Source organism: Sceloporus undulatus, chromosome 5 (assembly GCF_019175285.1).
Source record: "Sceloporus undulatus isolate JIND9_A2432 ecotype Alabama chromosome 5, SceUnd_v1.1, whole genome shotgun sequence".
In the NCBI taxonomy this organism is placed as follows: Eukaryota; Metazoa; Chordata; class Lepidosauria; order Squamata; family Phrynosomatidae; genus Sceloporus; species Sceloporus undulatus.
In genome coordinates this window covers 122,646,326-122,670,313 of record NC_056526.1, presented here as the reverse complement: position 1 = coordinate 122,670,313, position 23,988 = coordinate 122,646,326, and the positions used below count along the sequence as shown (strand labels likewise).

Sequence of the window (23,988 nt, the reverse complement as noted above, 5' to 3'; positions counted from 1 at the left end):
AAGGCATCAAGAGTTGTAATATGACAGATCTCTTCCGGCAGGTCATTCCAAAGTTTGGGAGCGGCTGATGAGAAGGTCCTCTGGGTAACTACAGCAAGTGTGGTCTTCCTTAGCTGTAACAAGTTACTCCCAGGAGTTTATCACACGGGAGGAATTTCTCTTAATTTCGAATGAAAAGAAAGTGGGGCCAGAACGCATTCACGTGAATTCGAATGGCATTAGAACTGACTTCCCATTGCCCCAAGATAGCTTGCCATTGCCCAAAATTGCGTGTGGTAGACTATCACGCAATAATGTGAAACCCCATGATTGCACTTGGATTGCCATTGGATTATACTTCCAATTTCCCTTGTCTGATAAACTCCCCAAAGGACTTGCGTGTGGGGGTGGATTGTATGGGGGAAAACGCTCCCACAAGTAGGGTGGACCTTCAATGAAGTCTAACAGCATCTGGAGGTTCCTGAAGCAAATGCATATACGTAGAAATAGAAATGGAACATCTCTGTTGAGAACCACGGATCTAGTGGAAGCCCAACTGGCCAAGAAAAGCCTTAGGGTTGGCATGAGTTGGAAATGACCGGAAGGCACACAACAACAACCACAAGAGTTGGGACCTGTTATTGTTTGGACTATATATGTGAGAGTTTCCTTTCTGACCATGTTGGTGAGGCAACTTTGGGTGAAAAATGTAACTTCTGAAACCGGCCAGCTTTTACCTCAGGGTTTCACACTCCTTGAGGCTCTCTTCCTCACTTGGCAAATGGTTGAAAGACTATCTCTTCAATGGGGAACTATGTTTTGGTTTGAGAGTGCTTTCACTGCCCTGGCTCCATGCTATGGAATTCTGGGAAATGGTGGTTTGTTGTACCACCATTCCCCAGAATTCCATAGCATGGAGCAAGGGCAGTGAAAGCACTCTCAAACCAAAACATAGTTCCCCAGTGAGAAAGGAGCCTTTTCTTTGCGTCACCAAAGTGGACACGTGTCTGCGAGGGAGGGTTCTGACGTGACACTCCCTGACTCAGCCTGTTCCGCCTTGCTGAGGTCCGGGAGATTTAAAAGTCTGCGCTCCCAGAGACCAGGGCTTTCAAAGACTGGAGGAGGAAGGCAGAGGAGGAGGAGGGCGCCATGCCAAGCCCCAGGAGCCTTCACCCCCAGAATGCCCTGGCAGCGGCAGCAGACCCCTGGCAGCCCCAGGAGGAGGAGGAGGAGGAGCAGGGCAGGGACGACCCTTGGTCCCCCAGCCCCAGGAGGCTGCAGCCGGCGGGCTTCCAAGGCACCCCTTGGGGGCTGCTCTTCTTCCTCCTCGCCTTTTGGGTGAGCGCCTCCAAAGGTAAGACTGGGATGACTGCCCCTTTCCCCCCATTCCTCCTCTCAAGGGTGCTGCCTCCTGCGCTGGGGCTGCAGCGAGATCACTCCGCTTTATCTTTCTTCCTGAGCTAGCTAGCTAGGTAGGTACCCTGCTTCTTCTTCTTTTTCCTCCTCCTCCTCCTCCTCTTCCTCTTCTCCCTTCTTCTCCTTCTCCCTCCGCCACTCCTTCTCCTTCCTTCTTTTTCTCCTTCCTTCTCTTTCTCCTTCTTCCCTCCTCTTCTTCTCCTTCTCCTTCTTCCTCCTCCTCTCCTCCTCTCCTCCTTCCTTCCTTTCTTCTTCTTCTTTCTTCTCCTTTCTTCCTTCCTCATCCTCCTCCTTTTCATCTTCCTCCTCCTCCTTTTTCTTCCTTCTCCGTCTTCTTCCTCCTCCTCCTCCTCCTCCTCTTTCTTTCTTTCTTTCTTTCTTTCTTCTCCTTCCTCCTCCACTTCATCTTCCTCCTCCTCCTCTTCTTCTTGTGTGCATTGAATTCCTTTCCGACTTAGGGCTACCCTCAGGCCATGGCCCTAGCATAGGGGTCATTTTGGCTCTCAATGCAGAAATAATCCACTTTGAGACCGCTTTAACTGCCCTGGCTCAGTGCTAAGAAATTCCAGGAACTGTACTTTTGTGAGACATTGAGCCTTCTCTGTCAGAGAGCTCTTTTGCCACAATAAACCCCAATTCCCAGGATTCCTTAGCACCGAGTCAGAGCAGTTAAAGTGGCCTCAAACTGGATTATTTCCATATTGTGTTTTGGACTCTGGAAAGTTTCTTCAGAGGTGGGTTGCCATTGCCTTCCCCTGAGGCTGAGAGAGTGAGGCTTGCTCCAGGTCACCCAGGGGTTTTCCCTGGCTTGCTTCTGGTGTCTGAAAAATATTAAAAGCTTGGGTGCTTGGTATTTTGAAACAGATCTACAGCTGCATCCACATGGCAGAAATAATCCAGGTTGACACCATTTTAAATACCATGGCTCAAGGCTGTGGAATTCTGGGAAATGTAGTTTGTTGTGGCACCAGAGCTCTCTGAGAGAGGAGGCTAAATGTCTCACAAACTACAATTCCCAGAATTTCACAGCATTGAGCCATGGGAGTTAAAGTGGTGTCAAACTGAATTATTTCTGTGGTGCAGATACAGCCTAACATCTTTCCTCGATCTCTCTCTAACTTTGGTGACCCACTGCTCTTCTTTTGTTGATCCTGATCAACCACAGAGACTTGCAACGTTGTACACTGATCTAGCTTGATCCAGTAAAGGAGAACATTTTATCTTTCTGTTTCCCCTAATCATGTCATATGTTGACCTTTTAAAAATGTATTCTCAGTCTTAAGAAAGAAAGAAATCAGCCACATACAGGTAAACAGCCCCAAGGGTCAAATCTGGTAGCCCCTGTTAATGGATTCCACTTTAGGATGAATATAAAGCTTTAGAATCCAGCCCCATTCAGGATCATTGGAGGTAGATTGAGAGTTATAAAGTCATTGTCTGCCGTGTTCTCATATTGTATGTTCTCATGCATCAGAAAAGGTCAATACAATGGAATGATGTTAAAAGGTTAAATAATATCATGAGTTCAGTAGGAATACCTATTTGGTACAGAACATTATTCTCCTGCCATTTCTGCTGTAGTTACAGAGGTACCAAATGGAAATGATAATTCCTTTTTATACTATAATCTGAGGCTGGTCTTCCAATAGTTCTTTATGGCAAACTGTATTGTCCAAATATTTTCAAGCCTGCAATTTTCAGGTACCAATTTAAAAGTTTGAATAAAACACTTAAGTAATAATAAGTATGTTCTTTGACTATTGTAAGATCTCATTCTGTGGTTGTAAGAGTTCTGCTGTGTAATAGAAATCCACCTACATTTTACCATCTGTGCACTGGAATAAAAATTATTAACTAATTTACTGTCATTTACTTCAAGTTGGTGATGTTACAGCAGTTACCATTGTATCACATTGATGTTCAGTGCAATTTTGATTGTTGTGAGACACTTTTGGAGATTTGTTTATTTGTTTATGAAATGCTACACACATGCACATACACACAAACACACACAAGGAGAGTTTTTTCTCTTCACAATCTATTTTGTGGTTTCAGTCTCTAGTCTAGTTAGAGGTTTAAAATGTGATTAAGTGTAGTGAGGGGGGGATAGTTATTACGGGGTAATTTTTGTGACTGAATGTAGTTGGAGGCATGGATCCCATGCATTACAGAACCTTTGGGAAATGGGACTGTGAAAGTTTTATGTTTGTCCTTCACTTTAGGATATGATTGTGTTTTGCAAGAGTAAAGGAGCGCTGGCTTCTTCAATCTTGTATACACTTGCCTGAGAACAAGCTTCACTAACCACAGTGGGTTATATATTTCTAAGTAAACACATATAGGACTGCACTGTAGAAGGAGACAAAATGCTAAGGATCGGCACATTTGGAAAAAAAAGTTAGCATCTATCGACCATTTGAATCAACTTTAAAACTCCTACAGACAAAATATAATGTTTGTTTGATAAAGGAAACATGTATACATATGTGAAGTGGTTTCAATATTCAGCATACGTTAATGACACTATATATAAAATAATAATTTCATAGGATTCACTAGGGATGCTTGCAGGATACAGCACTTTGTATGGCAATAATAATGTGGGCAATGTAAATGAATATCAAATTAATTCCAAACATTCTCCACTTAAGTATTTTAAGTAAGTATCTTAAGTGTAAATGTTGTTTTCTTTTATCTTGGTTTTCTTATCTGATTTAAGCTAAACAAATTAAGCAAAAAGAAAATGATTGGTCGATACTTTGAATCAGAATTGTCCCATGAATTTCTCTGGAACATGAAATTCCTTACTGATTTTTTATTTTTATTAAATCATGTGTGAAACCCTTATTATATCTGAGACATGGTTTCAGTCCTATTAAACCCCTTTCCCTTTTGTTTTGAGCCAATACATCTCCTCTCTTAACAAATATCATTTCTTATAAGGAAACTTTCCTCATGCTTAGAGGGATTTTAGAGAAGGTTGACATCTGGAATGTAATGATCTGAAAGCAAAGTGTCTTGCCCTGTATCAAAATTCTTGAATTTTTAATGTAGCTAAATAACTAGTTAATCACAACTATATAAATGAACCAGAATTTAAATACGTAGTGTGCATCTTGTAATATATCTACATGGTGGTGTTTAGTCCTCTAGAGTATGCAGAAAGAAATTCTGTTATTATAAATCCTTGCTGCTTGTCACAAGATCATCACAAGAGGAACAGAAGCTTTAGACTAAAATTCATCTACCTTCTTCACTTGGGTGGCAAATTAGTTTTACTCTTTTGAAAGTGTCCAAAAACAGTATAAGAGATGGAAAGGAGAATGCACATCATTTATGGAAAGGTGATGCTGTAAGTTGTAGACAAGCAATTCTTTTTAAATTTTATATTACAATGATGTATTTCAGGATTAAAAACCAAGTACGTACTGATATTTTATTTCTAACGGCCAATATTTTATGACTAATTGGAAATAATGGCAGTGCAGGCATGATAATGTTCTATTGATTTCAGTGGAGCTCAGGGTTTAATCCTATTCACACTTCAGTGGGAATAAGGACCACTGAACTCGGTGGTCCTTACATCTGAGTAGATATGTATTGCACACTGTAGTGCATAGACCAATCTACTGGACTGCAATCTGTGGAAACAGTTTATTGAAATAATTTCTTGCATAAAAACCACTAGAATAAATTGAAGTACTGCCAAAGTACTATTAGGATCCTGTACAGTTGTTTCATTTCACAATACAATCGCAGTCCTTGGTGAATTATGTCCACTATCAATAAGAATGTTATTGAAGTTGATATATATGTGATATTCAGCCTCTAGCTTGGTTTTGGTGCAAATGTGTAAAATAAAGAATGCCATTTTCTTGATTATGTTAACTCTTTCATTTTCACTTTCACATTTACTCACAGAGATTTCTATATGATGAAAAATATTAAAAATAGGACATTTTATGGCTTTAAGAAAAGGAAATGTTTTCTTATTTTCAGGTGCACCAGTGGCATCCCATGTTCTACAAGGAGCACAAGATTTGCAGTTGTGGAATGAGGTAGAAAGATATTTCTCCTATACTGCTTGTTTTTAATTTTGCTGTTGTTTATGACATTGTGTAAATAAAAGGTCATACTTGTTAAGGATTCAAGTGATTCACAGAAAGGATTCTAGTGGGGCACATAAGTGTGATGATACACACTTTTTTTGCTAGCATCCAAAGAAAATTTGATTTTGTATGTATTCATGTGAGTATATTTTCCACTTACATGAAGAATTTTTCTAAGCCCATAAAGGTAGTGAGGTGTTTGAAAATAGGTTGGGAGCATTTTTTAAAAAAAAACATCAGAAAGAAAGAAAGAAACATCAAGAAAATTAAGTAAGGGTTGTATTGGTTTGTGCAACGACTAACATTGTCCAAAATCAAAGAATGCTGTTGTGCTTATAGAGACACAGAGACCTTTTGAAAATACCTGTCATTACATTTGTGGAATGGAATGTCTCTGCAGTTCAGGTTCAACCTGTTGTGACAAGAAGTTTATAAGGCTGACAGAGAAAGAATACTTAGGGGGACATGGGTTGGTGGACTTTCCCAGTACATCGTACCAGTAGCCACAGTTAGGGGGATATGAGGTTCAGAACAGCAAAAAGTTTCTACGGAATTGGTAATCTCCTCTTTAAGTTCTGGTGGGGACCGTATGTGTGAGCATTACAGCTTAGTTTTCTACCAAGTCTCCCAGGAATGTATGTGCTTTCAAGGTCACATACCTGGTCATGAAGAAGCAGGTCAATTATTGAGAGTGAGGGGTTGGGTTTTTGTTGTTGCTGAGTACCTTCAAGTCATTTCCAGTTTATGTTGACCCTAAGGCAAACATATCATAGGGATTTCTTGGCAAGGTTTATTCAGAGGAAGTTTGCCTTTACTTTCCTCTGAGGCTGAGAGAGTATGACTTGCCCAAGGTCTCCCAATGGGTTTCCCTGGCTGACCAGGGATCTGAACCCTGGTCTTCAGAGTCATAGTCCAACACTCAAACCACTACACTGCACTGGCTCTCAAGGGGTTGGGTACCAGATTATAATCATTCCAGAAGATTTTTTATACAGACAGGACACTATAGTTGGTAGGATGCTTGTAGGGGCTAGATATCCATCACACAAGCCCTACTTGTATTATACAAGCCCTTTGTAATCTGCCTCGGTGATACATTTATTCCTGGGCTCAGTTTCAGATGCAGGTTTTGGCCTTTATGTCTTGAACAGTTTGAGATATGCTGATGTGGAGGACTGCATGAACCCATGTAAACTACTTGATGGGGTGTTGTTGTTTGAACTAGTAGAAAAGACCAAGTTACTCCATACTAGAGACAGATATTTTTCAGGGTCCTCTGAGATCTTTCTGCTTCTATTATAATTTCCCCCTCTTCTGATACACCTAGGCTTTTCATGTTATTACTCCTTAGTATAAGTATTTGTAAATTCATTATTTTCATTTTCTTATTATATGATAATTGTCTTTCAATAATGTATCTTTTAATACATTATTCTAAATGTATTTAGTGTTTATATAACCTGCCTAAAATTAGCTTATTTTACTGTCCATTATTCATTCACTTTTCCACTGATTAACTGGTTCTTTCCCTTTTTCTTGATATCCGTGGAATCCTGTCTTCATCTGTTTTGCCCATATATTTGAGGCAACCCTTAGTTGTTGTTTTCTGAATGTATATCATAACCCTTGGTGGAAACCCCTTTTCAGAAAGTAGTATCAGGTTTTCTGGCTGTTACTTTTTTTGAGCCTTACTTGAAGCTCAATTTCCCCTTTCTTTTCTCAATTCAACCTTTTGCTGACTTGTCTTTGTTCTCTTGTCAATATTTATAGATAGATGATGTGTGTTCTTCTTATCTGACTGGGGAATCTCCACATCAGGTCAGTCCAATTAAAAAATATATCAGTTCAATAATGCTGAATTTCTCAAAGCAAGTGCTATTAGTTCAGTAAACACATCCCTGATATTATGTTTTCCTTGCTTTTAGTCATCAAATTCATTCGAAGAGATTTGCTTTATGGTTCTGGAATTTCTGCAAAAAGCTCAGGTAATGGCAGTTAACATGATACTGTATTTCTGAAACATGATTGCCAGTACACCTTGTATAATGTATTATAATTAATACCCATGCAGATATTAAGCACAAATTATTTTCTCACTTGTGTGGTTCCCCATCAGCTATTGCTCTAGGGACATCCATAGACCTCCAGATTTATATGGTTAGCATTACTGCTCAGAGTAGAATAACTGATCTAAAAGTCATATTCAGGAGCAACTGTTCTGGCCATATATCAAAGTACAGTATCATCCAAAATCCACAAAACAGTGATATCTTTATGCGGACAACCACAATGCACAAAATACATGATCCAAGCTTTGGAAGCTTCACCAGCTTCTTTATCAGGCATTTTGTGCATTTTAATTGACTGAATAAAGGTATTACTGTTTCATGGATTTTGGATGTACAAGTGAAGCAATCTGCCATTCTCATAACTAGTAGATCAGAATAAGTTATTTCTAATCTGTATAGAGGAATTTAAATATTACCTTCAGATGTAACTTAGAAAAATTCTCTGCTTGTAAAAGTAGCAGAACAGCCATCAATGGAAACATTTATGCAGTTTGCTCATATCACTGAGAGTCACATTCTGCTTTCACTTCTTTCCAACTTATTATCTCTAGTTACATATGTTCCTTTAAAAGTTTCTATGGAGTTCATCACATGGGAAGGAAGTTCACAAATCGCAATAATAAACGGGTTTTAAATCTGGGAACATCCTGCAAAAGTGGGATTGCTTTCAGACAACATTGGGCTAATTGAACATTAGTGCAATATTAACCCCATTAACCCATGCAGAAAGTCGCAAAATCGTGCCGCTTTTTACTTTCGGGAAAATTCCAAAAGTAAAAAGCAGCACAATTTTGCCCACTTTCTGCACAGGTTAATGTCGCGTTAATGCTCAATTAGCCTGATGTATCTGAAAACAATCCTGCTTTTGCGGGATATTCCCGGGATTTAAACCTTGTTTATCCACAGGATTTGGGCATGTTGCCTCCCGTGTGATAAACTCCTATCTCTTGTAACTGCAACACCAGAACAGAGCAGTTTCCTGCAGTCTCAATTTTTATGGGGGAACCATTATTCCTGTGCTGACTGGGAATTATTGGAGTTACGTTAAATAAACCAGAGTAGTTTCCAGTGAAGACAGCACAGGAAAGCATGGTAAACTAAAAGCAAAAGCTCCCTAACACTTTCTTTTGACTGCCTGGGAAGTCTGTTATTACTAAAACCAAATCTTCCACTGTTCTAAAATGTATTTTGCAAAGGTTCTTGGACTCTGCCCCCCACATGTTATAATTCCATGTTGTCTCATAACTGTTATGGGTAGCAGTACAACTCTCTGAGGAAGGATGCCATCCTCCAGCTATCACACGCTTCCTTGAATGTGTAGGATGTACTAAAATGTTAGCAACGCATCTGCTTTAAGTATTGTGATTCAGCAATGCTTTCTTAAAATGAAGCTGGCTTAACAGTCCAGATGTGTTTTGAAGAACAGTGATCTAATTTGATTAATTATCTCTACTAATTAGCTGCAACATTCCATATGAATATGAATAATTTCAATAATAAATTTGTATTAATAATGAATGTATTTATATTACTGGTGAGCAAATTGTATGTTTACTGATAAGAAAAGCACAGCCAGTTGAACAGGTCTCACTTGTACCTAGGTCTGCAGCCTCAAATCAACAATTACAAATATATAAGTAACAATAGTGTCCATTGTACCACATTTTTGTCCTCTCATATAAATGATCCATGCTGCATCATTAAATGACTTTACGCCATTATTTCCACAGGAGTTAGATGAAAAGGACATCACCAAAAGAGTAAGTTATTTCCCCCCAGTCTTTTTTAATGTGTATAATATCCGTCTAGAAAGTTGTAACAGTAATCTGTCCCAAAATAAAATTCACTTTTAATTTCTTTGAACAGTTCTTATTTCATTATTCTAAGACCCATGATACAGGCAACTCAAAAACTCTGGTAAGTTGAAATGCCCCTCTCCCTGTGAGTGAACATGTGTCTGCACCCAAAAACAGCATAATGTCATTATTATTTTCACGTAATTTAATCCCTCCAAGTAGATATCAAGTTCATAATCCATGAAAGGGTTTTAAATATTTTGATTATATAACTAAAACAAAATGTAAAACATTTTACCTATTTATAAAAGGAAATGGGTGAAGATCATCTCAGCTACTAAGAAATATCTAGGACCACCTACATGTTTTCAAGTTAATAATAAAGATAATATCAAGTAAATACAAATGCTTCTAAAGTCCCAATGCATAACTATTAAGATTTTAAATTAAAATTGTTGGTTAATTTTGTAATACACTTGTCTTTAGAAGCTACAGGGTATAATAATTTCTGTTTTGGATTTCATCATAAGTAATAGATGGGATATGTTGTGTAAAGGAATAAAACATGGATTAATCAGGTCCAGCTTTAAAGTGCATGCTATACATGTACATCTGTGTCCTCTGCTTTGTTAGTGTTCCATGTTTGTGGCCATTGCTGTCTAAATCTTTGGGTACCAATGGAAAATACCGTATATACTCGACTATAAGTTGACTTTGTGTATAAGTCGAGGACAGGTATGGGGGCGAAAATTATGGATTTTGATATTACTTTTGTACAAGTTGAGGGTAAAACTTAGGCTCATGTAACAAAAGATCTCAAGGAGGAAGCAAAGGAAAATGGTGCCAAAGGCATACTAATTTGTGCCTATACTACAGGCTGGATGGATTATATAGAGGTGGATCAGTGCTTCCAGGATGCATTACATCTTGCTTTTCACCAGTGGATGGTTCCTTATTTAATAAAAGTTAAAGTACAATACTTACATTGACCCATGGATAAGTCGACTCAGTTTTTTGGGTCAAATTTTTTATTAAAATTTCTAGACTTATACATGAGTATATACAGTAGAATGAATCTTTGCTCCAGAGTGTTGTATAATATTGGAATGGTATAAATTTAGAAAAGAATGTTGCTGAAGATAATGTAGAATCTTGTCAAAATAGTATCTTGTAGTCCTGAATTTGTCAAGCACCTTATAACTGCTTTGTGATTTGAGAAATCAAGTTCCCTTTGTGATTGTATATTCTTTTATGTCCATCTCATGATACAGCTACCATGTCTCTGAGCCCCACAACAAACTCCAACTCCCAGAATTCCATAGCCTTGAGCCAGGGCAGGCAGTTAAAGCAGTACCAAACCCAGTTATTTCTCCAGTGTGGATGCAGCCTTGCTAAACTGTATTTTGATTAGTGGTAGTTCATTCTTCTTTGTGACCAAATGATGTCTAGATACTAAGAAATACACTGTTGCTTCTTCCTGGTCTAGGTTTGTGAAATTTGCAGTCCTATGATCTAAGAATTGGCTTTTATCTCATGACTGTTCATTGTTTTCATGCTAGTTCTGCTACAATGGGAGACAGGCTATGATCACCTGTTCCCTGTTGCTCCACAGATCAGTAGCAGAGCCAGTGGGTAGATACTACAGGTGTAGGATAAGCATTGCCAGAGTCGTCCTAGCAGTGAAAGATATCTGGCAATGGAACAGATTTCCCCAGAAGGTGGTAGATTCTACTTTGGTAGGGATATTTAAGCATATGGTAGCCAGGCATCTGTCAGGGATGCATTAAGCAGAAGGCTGGACCAAATGATCTCAGCTCTGCATGTATACCATCTCAACCATGCAAACAATCACACAGGTATGAAGACTGTCTGGCAGTATTATTTCCATCATGAATAAGATTCATGATGTTCACCTGTGAAGGAAGCTGCTACTTCAGAAGCAGCCCACAGAATGTTTAAAAATACAGTATGTCCCGTCAAGAATGGTCTGTCTTTTGCTTTGCATGCTGTATTTATGACTCAGTGCTGGTGTAAAGAGTTTCTGTTTTGTTTTTACATCCTGAAGCCAGGATTTCATTGTTGCTCATGTGTCTATATTCATGCTCTCTTAGTCCTCTGTCCTGCATCCTTTGCTGCAACTTGTTCCCCAACTTGAGAGGAGACTGAAGAGATACAAAGAAGACGTATGTAACTTTTTATGCATTTTATGCAATTGCATAAAAATGTGCAGCTTAAATATTTACGCATCCCCTTTTTCTTTTCCTTTCTTTCTTTCTTTCTTTCTTTTCTTTTAAAAACACAGTTTATTTATCCTTAATTGTTAATTTTACTGGGTACAATCATGTTCATGAACGGAGAAGTTCCATTGTGTTCAGTGAGGTTTACTTCTTGGTTCAATACTAATCAATGGGACTTAAATTAGTTATTATTAACGTGCCCCATTATCCTTTTGTGGTCTTAAAGAATGGCTCACTTAGCCTGGCTCCAATGTGTTTTTCTTTTAATATGTATCATACTATTGCATTTTCATGGTTTTGAAGCTTTGATATTCTACATACCTTTTTTTCTCCACAACAGTTATGCATATATTGATTTTTTGAAAAAGTTACATAATAAGAAAAATCTGAACTTATATATGTGTGTGTGTGTGTGTGTGTGTGTAACATCTTTCCTTTTATGTGGTTATGTCTGGTGTTAGGTTTCCTGGCTAAAGTTAAATATTTGAATAATATTGTCCAGAGGCCCAGTTATATCATCTACCATGTTGGCACAGATGCCATGTAAGATAAGGCTTATAATCATGACACTGATCTGTGAACTGATCATTGATGTAATAATAGCAGTGTCAATGGTACCACTGCTGTGCCTATGGTACCTTTTCTGACAGATACTCCTTCCAGGTTGGCCCCCACAATTCCACCTTTAGGTTCAATTTGGAAATGTGTGGCCAGTTCATTAATTCTTAAATTAAGATATATCAAGACAGAGATGTAGAGAATAAAACAGTAAAGAATGATAATATTTTCTTTTGAAAAAATTACTAATATTATGCTAGCACACAGTTCAATGCAACACAATGCAACAACTTAATTAAAGCAAAGTAACGTTTTCCCCTGAACTCCTTCCACATTGTCCACTCACATGTTTGCCAAACTCCTCTCTTTACACTTTGATTACAACTTTAAGAATGCTGGCTATTGCTGTCCAAAAGAATCCTCAAACATACACCCTGGTTGACCCCTGCCAGAATATACGAATGCTACAGGGAATAGGACATGCATGTGATGAAACTAGAGTGTTCAAATTAAGAGTCAGCTTTTTATAATTTGAGAATAACCAGTGTTTTACTCATCACAGTGTTTTGAGATTTATTGAGGGGAGAGAAAAAGTCATAAGTCTGTACAAACCTTCAATTTTATTTCAGTAATTTTTTTTAAAAAAAATCACATTGAGGAACTGGAAAGGTAATGATTAATCTGGATTCTTGAAGCTCTGTAGTAACTCAGTTCCAGACATGCTTAGGTCAGAGCTAAGTCCTACTGGATTCATTGAGTTTTACTCCATAGTTGCTGTGCTTTAATTCTGTAGCATAGTGAGTTTTCCACCAATCTTACATGTTATATATCTCCCCATAAACAGCTGGTGGATCTAAACTTATGTCCCAGTAGTACAGATGTCTGTAAAGGTGGAAAACTTCTCTCAGGTGGCAGAACTAAGGATACCATTAACTGAGTTTAAATTATCTGTTTACTTGTCTCAGGACAATATGGTTCTAAACCTTGGGCCTTCCAGATATTTTGGATTACAATTCCCATCATCCTTGACCATTGGCCATGCTGACTGGGACTTCTAGAAGTTAAAGTCCAAAACATGTGGAAAGACAAAGATTGTGAACCATTCTTTTATATTATAATGGAGGTGGGGTCTTTCTTCTTAAACGATTTTGCAGGCTATACAGACCGACAAGAAATGCTGCATCAGGTGGAGTGGGGGTGTGATGACCACATGCTACATGCCCCAACTCCACTTTGATGCTAGCATCATATCGTCTACCCAACCAGGCAGCAGGCAGCATCACAAAGTTTCTTTGGCGCAGTGTTCAGACATGCTGCACTGAAGAAATGGGGGAAAGCTGCCACAAGGGCGGCAAGGGTGGCTTTTTGCTGGCTTTAAAAGGAGAAGCTTTCTGCTGCTTCTTTTGGAGCTGGCAAATCACTAGGTCGGGGCCCTGGCATGTAGTTTCTGCAGCCCCGATCCAGTGCTCAAAGGGACGGTGGCAAGTCACTCCTTTGGGGCTGTCTGTTTAGCCCAGCGGTTCCCAACCTTTGTTGGGCCGTGACCCCCATTGGGGATGAAAGTCCTGCCCGTGGCCCCCCTGATAGGTTGGGAGGCCAGGAAGGGGCGGGATTTTTGGCTGCATACAAGCCCCAGCAGGCTTTGTGGCCGGAAGTCCCGCCCCTTCCCAGCCTCCCAACCAATTAGGGAGGCCTCCAGGGGAGAAGGGGCAGGACTTCAGGCCGCAAAGGCCTCTGGGGCTTGTAGTCCCGTCTCCTTCTCCCCGTGGTTGCCTGGCAACCGCGGAGAGAAGAGGAGGAGGCAGCCTCCACCGTCCCTTCCTCCCCGTGGTTGTCTGGCAGCCGCGGGAAGGGAGGGAAAGGGGAGGAAGGACCTCAGCCCCCATTCCCTGCCTCCCCGTGGGTGCCTGCACCCGGGGGAAGGCAGGGAGAAGAGGAGGGACCCCCGCCCCCATTCCCTTCCTCCTTGCGAGTGCCTGCGCCAGCGCGGACACTCGCAGGGAGAAGGGAAAGGAGGGAGCCCCGCCCCCTTCTCCCCGTGCAATGCCTGCTCCAGCGCCAGCACCCATGGGGAGAAGGGGACGGGGGAGGCGGGGGGAATTCCCAACCTGGCGACCCCCAGGTTGGGAACCCCTGGTTTAGCCCCTTAGTTAACCTAAGCACCAGGAGCCCTGGTAGCACAGAGACTAAATACTTATGTTGCAGCCATTCACTCATAAACCACAAGGTTGTAAGTTCAATACCAGCCAGGGGCTCAGGGTTGACTCAGCCTGGCATCCTTCCGAGGTCGCTAAAATGAGAACCCAGCTTATTGGAGGCAATTAGCTTATATATTGTAAACTGCTCAGTAGCTATAAAATCTGTTCAGTCCTTTACTCACTTTAATGAGGCATTCTGCTATATAAGTAGATAAGGATTGCATCCATCACCAAGCTTTTTTTAAATAGCAAAATGTTTTGTCAGTATCCTCTCAATGTTTCTGCACTAATTAGGCCTCTCTACGACAACTCTGAATACCAGATCTCCTTGAGCAATATACTAACTTGAAAGAAACTCTCTTGCTGTATCACAGGTTATGTGGAAAACATACTGTAGGGCATTGGGCACGGTAGGGATTTTAAAAACATTAATGGTAAACTATTGGTTTCATTGGTTTAAAAAACAGTTTCTGACAAACTTGATTTAATTCTCAGATTTAGTTTTCTACTTTGTAATATGTGCATTTCTTTAGAAAGGGAATCCCTACTGATCTACTATGACACATTTTGGTTCCCTCTCATTATGTTTTAAAGTTTGTAGCTCACTTTTTCTTCCAAAATAACCCAAAGCAGCTAACATAACTAAGAGATGCAACGTTCAAATTAGCAATACAAATTAGTAGGGGCACTCAGAGCAAGGTCTTGGAAGATGATTCATATCCTCCAGCATTTCACAGATGAAAATTGGGACACATGAGACCACGCAACATCAAAGTGTGGTCAAGCTGGCAAGATTTACTAATGAGGAAAAACGCACAACCTAGGAGAAAGTGCAGCAGTTTGATTTTACTTCCGCCTATTGGAAGGGGCAAGATTCAGCCCTCTCCCCTTCCCACTAGGGAGTTAACTGAGTGCAAACAACTTTTACACTTTGAGCTCAGCTTGCAGCAATTGAAGTAAGGAGAAGATACAGAGGGAAGTGGAAGGAGGAGAGAGAAAACTGGAGCATTGATCAGAACTGTCCATGCCAGATACAGTTGGAGGATATGGATGATAACTGAAGGACAAGGATGAATGCATATGAAAGAAGGGATTCCCAGTTATCTGTGTCTCGTGATGTTTAGTATTTCCAAGATTGATATGAACATCTTAAATTGAGCTTCAAGACAAGCAAGTAACTAATGTAAATCAAAGTTGGGGGCCAAAAAATAAGTCTACTCCTTATTTCACAAGTGCATCTCATTTATATTGAATTTCACCATTTTTTTTTAAAAAGGATAATTTTTCTCCTTTTCCTTTCCTTTTCAAGCCATCTGATTCAGTTAGGCCTGTCCCATGAGGTACTAGATAGATGATTAAAGATAAACTATCCAACACCTCTACATTTGCCTTTAAGGGCAAAGAGAGAGATCGCGATCAGAAGATGTTAATAAATATTTCAGAACAAAAGGATTTGCACATACATCCATACTTATCAGTATCACAGTGACTGAGGGTTATAAAAGTACACTTCAAATACTCTTAAGCTTCTTGACTGTACCTTTCCCAGCTACTCACTTTCTTAGTGTCTAGGGAGCTTTTGGCTAATATGGGGGGCTGATACAGATGGAAGATTGGCTCCTTCAGAATTTGGGGGCTTCAGCCTGCAGGACTGTATGCTCCTGGTGTGGTTTCATACACAATCAGCAGACAAAATAGCTCCTATTACTACTCCCCCACACATCCAACCCAAAAGTTAGCAGACAGTGCTAGGCCCCTTTTCTTTGTTTTTAAAAGAAAGCATATGGCTGACATGCTGGTTGGGTGTGCTGGGAAGCAAAGCACCAGCCTCAGGCCCCTTTCCCAGAACTCTGTTTAGGGGAAAGGCAATGGGGAGGACAGCTAGAAGGTAATGTTCTGCTTTCAAGACATGCAGCCGTTCTGTAAGCAGTGTGAGACTCAGAGCCATTTTAGGAAAATGAATAAATGAGAGTGAAATGGCTGGAAACCAGCACTTTTCTTTCCAGCTACTTAAGTGAAGGTCCTTTGTTGGGGGCCTGAGACATTGTCTGAAGCAGGGAGGAGATAGGTTTAACAAGACTGAGGACCTAGTTCCTCTTTTCCAGTCCACAGGGCAAGGGGAAAATATCAGGGCAAGAGCACTGTCTTGAAATATATACCGTATATACTCAACTATAAATCGACCTCATGTATAAGTCGAGGGCAAGTTTGGGGGCCATAGATTTTGCTATGACCCGTGGATAAGTTAAGGGTAAAATTTAGGGACATATAGCAAAGGATCTAAAGGATGAAGCAAAGCAAAACAATGCCAAAGAACTTATAAAATTCCAGCAGACATAGCTCTTTGTGCTTACTCTTAGAACTGGATGGATGAGTAAACACAAAGAGCTTCACATATTATACTCTTGATTTTCACCAGGAGATGGTTCCTTCTTTTCAATAAGCATTAAGATACAGTACTTACATTGACCTGTGGATAAGTCTACTCAGGTTTTGGGGGTCATTTTTTGACCTAAATTTCTAGACTTATACATGAGTATATACAGTATGCACATTCAGCATGAATCCTGTGGGTAGCCTCAACTAAGTGTTGGGCTATTGAACTGACCTATATATTAACTTACCATAAAATCTACTCTAGCTGGGGAAAACCAATAGGTTTCAGGTTATTACATATACACTTGGCTATTCTAGAGTGTTTTCTGATCAAAACATAGTTTGTAAAACTTTTTTTGGTTGGCCTACAACTCCTATGTGTTCTTATAAGCGGTGCTTTCAAAGATGTTAAAACAGATCTGAGAAAATAATGGGGTTTTCTTCAGGGCAAAACTTGGAGAATTGAATTTTCAACAAGTGAAAACTTTTCCCATTTGTTTATAATTTATAATTTATATGAATCTGATGAAAATCCTTACCCTGTTCTGGCATAGCAAAATTCACAGCAATTTTGTCCCCTTCAGTTAGATTATTGCATGCACGAGTGGGATGTTGTTTATTGGGACCGAAGCTGCAGAGGGAAACCTCTCATCCTTTTGTGTTGTGGACACAAAACAATGAAAAGCTGGCTCAGCCCTTCATTTGGTGTTAACCTCCAGATGTGACAGCTTACCAGGCTATTAAAGTGTGGTTTGCTTTTCAATATTGATCTATATTTATTATAGATCAATATTGCTCATATTATTACTTGCGTTAGTACGTTATTTCAAGATGAATTTAGATATACTTTTAAAACTTTGATACATTGAGGCAAATTGTGGCAGACTTTGCAAAATATGTAATTTATTTAGTTACTTCTAGGCCCAAGGTGGTGCACAAGATGGAAACAATACACAACAAATGCAGTATTATAAACAATCAACAGAAATTACCAGAAAGGCATCATACCATAAAACTAAAGAAAATCAATAAAATGAAATGAATCTTCAGAACTTTTTGAAGACCTCAGGACAATTGATGGGAGTCAGTTCCAGGGATGTGGGCGCCGTGCAAACCTACAGCGCTATAAATAAATAAATAAATAAATAATGAAAAGGCTCTCTTACTAGTAATTTCCAGCCAAATGATGTTTGCAGTAGGGAAATAAGAAGGCTCTTGGCTAAAAACAATTTAAGACATTAAATATTAGAACTGGGCACCAACATGACCTTGTTAATGTACAGGTAGTCTGCATAGCTGACAGAGTATCACATCAGTATATTATACCAACTTTCATCCTTTCTGGTATTCTGCACTAATTGAAGTTTCTAAACTGTCTTTAAAAATATAGAAATTTGTGGTGTAAAGTTTATTCTCTTTTCAGGACGAACTTCGAATACCTGGAGGAATTCAAAGTAGGGGATACTTTATTTTCAGAGTAAGTAAATTTTTGTTTCTTTCAAGTTCACTGCTGCATTACAAAACATGATAGCATTGTCAGGATTTAGGATAAATTTGCTTTAGTAGTCCTTGGGATGATTAATACATTATAGTCACTAACAGGAGGATAATAAATGATAAAACCAGATATATCATCTTAATGCACATGTTCTGATTTATAGTGCAAAAACATCTAGGGTGAACATCTTGTTCCAGGAAGATTTCTGTATTGGTGGGGCAGTGAATCCACTCTGGGTTTCTGTCCAAATTTAAATGAGATATCCAAATTTGGTCCTAATTTGGATTCTGACTCAACCCTGAAGCATATTCACCACCCAATTGAAAACAGTTGCAACCCAGATAAAATTGAAATTGAAGTCTGCGTTTAGCTTTCGAAAAGTTTGCCTGGAACACAAAAGATCCTCAAAGTAATACAAAATTGTAAAGAACTTGTAATATAAATCTTTCAGTAGATGCATATAAAACCGAGCTGTGCTTTGCATACCTGAAAGTTGTTACAAAGGAGCTTACTCCTGTGTAAGCATGCCTGGAATTGACTTGTGCTTTACTTGATTTGTGGGAAAATATACAGCATGGTAAAAATCACATCTGGCCCTGCCCATGCTGGTATTGTGTCCTTAGACCCACACACCATTGAAAGGCAAGCACTAAGACCCTTTCCAAAATGGAATGTGGTTCTTGAACCAAAAGAATTTTCCAAGTGAAAAAAACTTCCCCATTACCTGATATAGGCAGTGGATCAGGAGGAATAAGCTGAAGCAAATGAAGCCTTTCCATGAGAGATTAGACTCAGTAAAACTTCTTGAGAGTGCAGTAATGAAATGCTGTCCTTCTGGCCTGACAGAAACAATTGCTGAAGAGAGCACTGATAAACAAAGGTAATTGATAGGACCTGCCTGATACCTACCAGGAGCCTTACTTTTGACAGCAAATAAGTAGGCAACCCACCAGTTTTATTTCTGCTCCAATAGAAAGTCAAGATTTCATGATTTAGCCCTAAACATCCTTTCACATGAGAAATTAATTAGACAGAGTTTCTTTGTGTGTGTGTGTAGAGGCCAGTGAATAGAGACTAGCTTAAGGCTGCATCTGCACTGCCGGAATAATGCAGTTTGATTTAATTTAATTTAATGTCTAAACTGTTTATCTTAATTGATTGTTTTAACTATAACATGTTTAATTCTTTTGGGGTGGAAGTGGGGGATAATACACTGTATTGTATGCTGTATAAAATTTTAATATGTAAGCTGCTTTGGTTGTTTTCTAACAGAAAAGCAGTATATAAATACAGGTTTTATTTTTATTTTTTATGATACCACCTTAACTGCAATGGCTCAATGCTATGGAATTCTGGAATTTGTAGTTTTATAAGATATTTAGCCTTCTCTGTCAGAGAGCTCTGTTGCCACAATAAACTACAAATCACAGAATCCATAGCATTGAGTCACAGCTGTTAAAGTAATGCCAAACTGCATATAAAGCCCTAAATGGCTTGGGCCCAGGATTCCTGAAGGACCGCCTCTCCCCATACATTCCGCCTCGCACCCTCAGAACATCTGGGCAGCAACTCCTAAAGGTGCCTGGGGCTAGGTTGGCTGTTACTGCCAGAAGATCCTTTTCCACAGCTGCCCCAGCCCTTTGGAATACGCTGCCCATGGAGCTCCGCTCATCTACCACCCTGGCCCAATTTAGGAAGGGTCTCAAAACCTTCCTATTTAATCAGGCATTCCCCGACTAAATATCCTGTGGGCCTCCCTCCTCTCTCGTGGCCGTGAGGTTGGGCTAGGGGTTTTTTATTGTTTTTTATTGTTTTTAAGGATTGTTGTTTATATGTGTTTTTAATCTGTATGCTGTTTCCACTTCGGTGCATTTTGTAAGCCGCCCTGATCGTTTGGAAGGGCGGGGTATAAATAAAAATTTTATTTATTATTATTTATTTATTTATTTATGCAGTGCAGATGTAACCTAAATCACAGGTCAGATATAATCAAACTGGGGACTGAACTGAAGTCTTTTTCTGCTCTTCTTTGAGCTCATACAGAAAGTTGCGATTCTGAATTTCACTGTTTATCAGTGGAAAGTTTTCAAATAAAATTAGTTTGAAAAACATTTTGAAACTCATGCCACGTTTTCCTACATTTAGAATCCTATTTTTTTTTTTTAAAAAACACACTTTAAATTTCTTCTAGAAGCATTTTAGATTGTTGTTGTTAACTGTCCTCAAGTTGGCTACAACTCATGCTGAACCTATGGATGAGACACCCTGTCCTCCACTGCTCTGCTTAGGTCCTGCAAATTCATACCCATGACTTCCCTAATTGAGTCTAGCTATCTGGCATGTGGTCTTCTGTTTTTTCTGTCCTCTACCTTTCCTGGCATTATTGTCTTTTCTAATGAGCCATGCCTTCTCACAATGTCACCAAAGTAAGACAGCCTTAGTTTCATCATCTTGGCCTCCATGGAAATTTCTGGTTTGATCTGTTCAAGGCCCCATTTGTTTGTCTTTTTGGCTGTCCATGGTATCCTCAGCACTCTTCTCCAATGCCACATCTCAAACCAGTTGATTTTTTTTCCCTATCTGTTTTTTTCACTGTCCAGCTCTCACATCTGTACATGGTGAGGGGGAATACTATGGCTTGGATGATCCTGACTTTAGTGTCTTTACTCTTGTATCTCATCTAGTTCTTTCATAGCTGCCCTTCTCATCCCTAGTCTTTTTATTTCTTGGCTGTAGTTTCCATTCTGATTGATGCTTGATCTTAGGCATGGGAACTCTTTAACTATTTAAATGTCTTTGTTGTCTAGGTTGAATTTATGTATTTCTTCCATGATCATTATTTTTGTTTTCTTTATTTTAAGGTTATCCACTTGTTTTTAAGTTACTCACTTATTTATCCACCATTATTTCTTTTCCAGCCACGCAATGGAAGGAGATCTGCCACACTTCCTTAAAATGGTATTGACTGATTTTTCACTCAGAATTAATATCTAAAGTCTGTTCTATACCGACACACATGCCAACATCTACTTTGTAAAAAAGGCTATAGAATTGTCATGCCAAGAAAATATGTATTTGGTATGAATGATACTTGATTAGACTCAAAGTATACCTATGTGCTCAGCACTTTGAGGAGCTAATTTTTCAGGGTGAAACTTAAGGATGGATTGCTGATTTATTATTCATTGCATACTGAATGGGTCATAAACAATCTGTAGTATTATGCAGAGAGAACAGAGTAAGTACGCGATATGGCGCCAGAAATTTTCATCACTAACATACATGCTATTGGGAAATTTGTAGCTGTCAAAATTGTAGCATAGATTACAGAATGCAGCTGGTGTTGCAGAATAACTCCATACATTCCATATGTTGTATTAAGCAGTTGGACAACCAGCATACAGTGCTGGTGCAAGGCTATTGGGCAAGGCTTACTACTTGGACACATGCACACTTCAAATTGCTAACTATACTTTTCAAAAATAGATGCCTTGTTTAAAAAATGGAATTTTTTTTAAACTGTTAAATTATTTTAAATTAAAAATACAGCAATCTTTGACTTTATAATTGATTATAGTCCATAGCAGTGTTGTGGTATTTATCTTAATTGTTTTAAAAAGTCAGTTGCATTTTTTATAAAGGTTAAAAAGCTAATCTATATAAAACTGTGCACCCTCAAAGGTCAGTACTGTACCCTTCTGAGGTCTGCACCCTTGGTGGCTGCCTAGTTGATATAAGAATAGCACAGGATCTGGTAGAACTGGTTTCATATAGCCCATTCTGGTAGTAGTGGTGCTTGTGCTGCCACTATGATATTGACTTCTAAGAAATGGGCTATCAAAATTCAACTTCCATAATGATTTAGCCCTTTTGAATTGTAAGCCATATTGAACCACAGTACCTCTACCACCACTGAGGGTAAAGAATGGATTTAACTTGGAGACTGAGAAAACAGGGTTCAAAAATCCATGCTCATGGTTCATGATTTTCACAGGCTTGTCAGGCTTCATTTGTCACTTCTTTAACACTGGTAAAATAGTGTGGAAGAAAGTTTGCTTTCTTCCCCTCCATTTGATTACTGTACATAGTGTGAGCTCTTATACTTACAGTGAAAAACTAGTGAACTGAGGAGAGAAAAATAAGGCTCCTGAACCCACAATTCTGACATTTCTGGGCATGATAGAGGAAGGAGTCTTTTAGAAAATTTCAGTTGCAGTGTCACTTTTGTGATTTTGTGCTAGAATAATAATAAAAAAAGGATATACTTCATCACCTAATATCGGAAACGTATACATCAGGTATATCATAATTTCTTAAGTCACTTCACTAAAAAGCTGACAGGCGCCTAGTTCTTATGGAGAAGCCTATGCAGCAGATCTGAGCCATGAGTGATATCAATACCCTGTTTATGACACAAGGGGCAAAACAGGCCATCCAAAAAGGGCAGATTGGGGTCGCCCTGGAGCTGCTCACCTCAAGGCCATGGCAACTGCATACTCGTGGCCCCTATCTGGCCCACCACCACAGTTTCAAATGGCCCTCTGAAAAGGAGCTATTTTTTACTGCTCCTTTTAAGGGCAGCTTTTCTGGATTGGGGTGACTTGGTGGTAGCTTCTGGGCAACTTGGGGGCATGCCTCACGTGATCGTCACATCCCCATGCTGCCCGGAAGTGGGCTTTTTTCACCCATCTGTTTCGGGCCATAGTTTCTTTTTACTGGTTATCTGAAATATAATAGATCCATCACATGCTTGCATGGAGAGCTTTGGAGAGATATTGGCCTGGTACAGACCGCCCAAAAAGAACCCGTGAAAAGGCGCCATGACATGCGGACGCTAGGCGGCCGTCACGTCAAAATGGCGGCGCCCACCTGTACAGGGTGCTGCCATTTTGACGCCCTCATCACATGCTAGGGTTGAGCCATGCGTGAGCACAGCACCCTCGGCCGACCCCTAGCATGGGACGAACGCGCCCTATAGACCCGTCTGGACTGGGCCATATTAAGCAAACTCTGTAGGATTTCGAAGGCTTTCATGGCCAGCATCCATAGTTTTTTGTGGGTTTTTCAGGCTATGCAGCCATGTTCTAGAAGAGTTTATTCCTGACATTTCATCAGCATCTGTGGCTGGCGAAACATCAGGAATAAACTCTTCTAGAACATGGCCACATAGCCCAAAAATCCCACAAATACTCTGGAGAATTTCTTTGCAGAATAAAGTGTTTAGCGTAAAGAAATAACTCTTGAGTTGTCCTTTATACTGCCTTGTGTGTTCATTGATAGTTACCTTTTAAGCATTTTGTAAAATACCAGGAAAAATATTTTTCAAAAATGGACAGTTAGAATAATGTACATTTTAACATCATATCAGCATCTTTTATCTTCTTCTCCCTCCCCCACCTTATTTAAACCTTTCATCTTTTTCAGAATTGTTCATCCTTGAATCTCAACAGGACTACAGATAAGAAGAGCATCCTATCTTTTATTACATATACAACTGGGTTTTATTTTAGATATTTCATTCAAAAGCAAATTTCTTATAATTAAAAGTGCAGTATAATCCTATACATGTTTACTTGCCAGTAAGTCACATTAAGTTTAGTGGAGCTTACTCCCAAGTAATAGTGTGCAGGACTGTAGCCTAAGGCACACATGTTTCTTTCTTGAAGCATATTGAAATAATTCTGTTTCCTCATGTTATGTTCTTTGTAACTGTGTAATAAAACTATATATATATATATATATATATATATAT

At 39.4% G+C, this 23,988-nt stretch overlaps 1 protein-coding gene across 3 annotated transcripts; it reads left to right on the top strand.

Annotated features, from left to right (window-relative positions):
• The first annotated feature begins 1,058 nt into the window (after positions 1-1,058).
• On the top strand, positions 1,059-23,942 carry NMU (neuromedin U). Of its 3 annotated transcripts, XM_042469458.1 has the most exons (10): positions 1,059-1,333; positions 5,395-5,453; positions 7,275-7,322; positions 7,430-7,489; positions 9,304-9,333; positions 9,440-9,490; positions 11,481-11,552; positions 18,162-18,215; positions 21,155-21,194; positions 23,661-23,942. In XM_042469458.1, exons 1-9 carry the CDS (start codon positions 1,129-1,131, stop codon positions 21,188-21,190), a joined length of 615 nt encoding a protein of 204 aa, XP_042325392.1. In that variant the 5' UTR covers positions 1,059-1,128; the 3' UTR covers positions 21,191-21,194; positions 23,661-23,942. The 3 variants fall into 3 exon arrangements, with proteins under 3 accessions (XP_042325392.1, XP_042325393.1, XP_042325394.1); XM_042469459.1 differs by lacking the exon at positions 9,440-9,490; XM_042469460.1 differs by lacking the exon at positions 11,481-11,552.
• Positions 23,943-23,988: the final 46 nt, after the last annotated feature.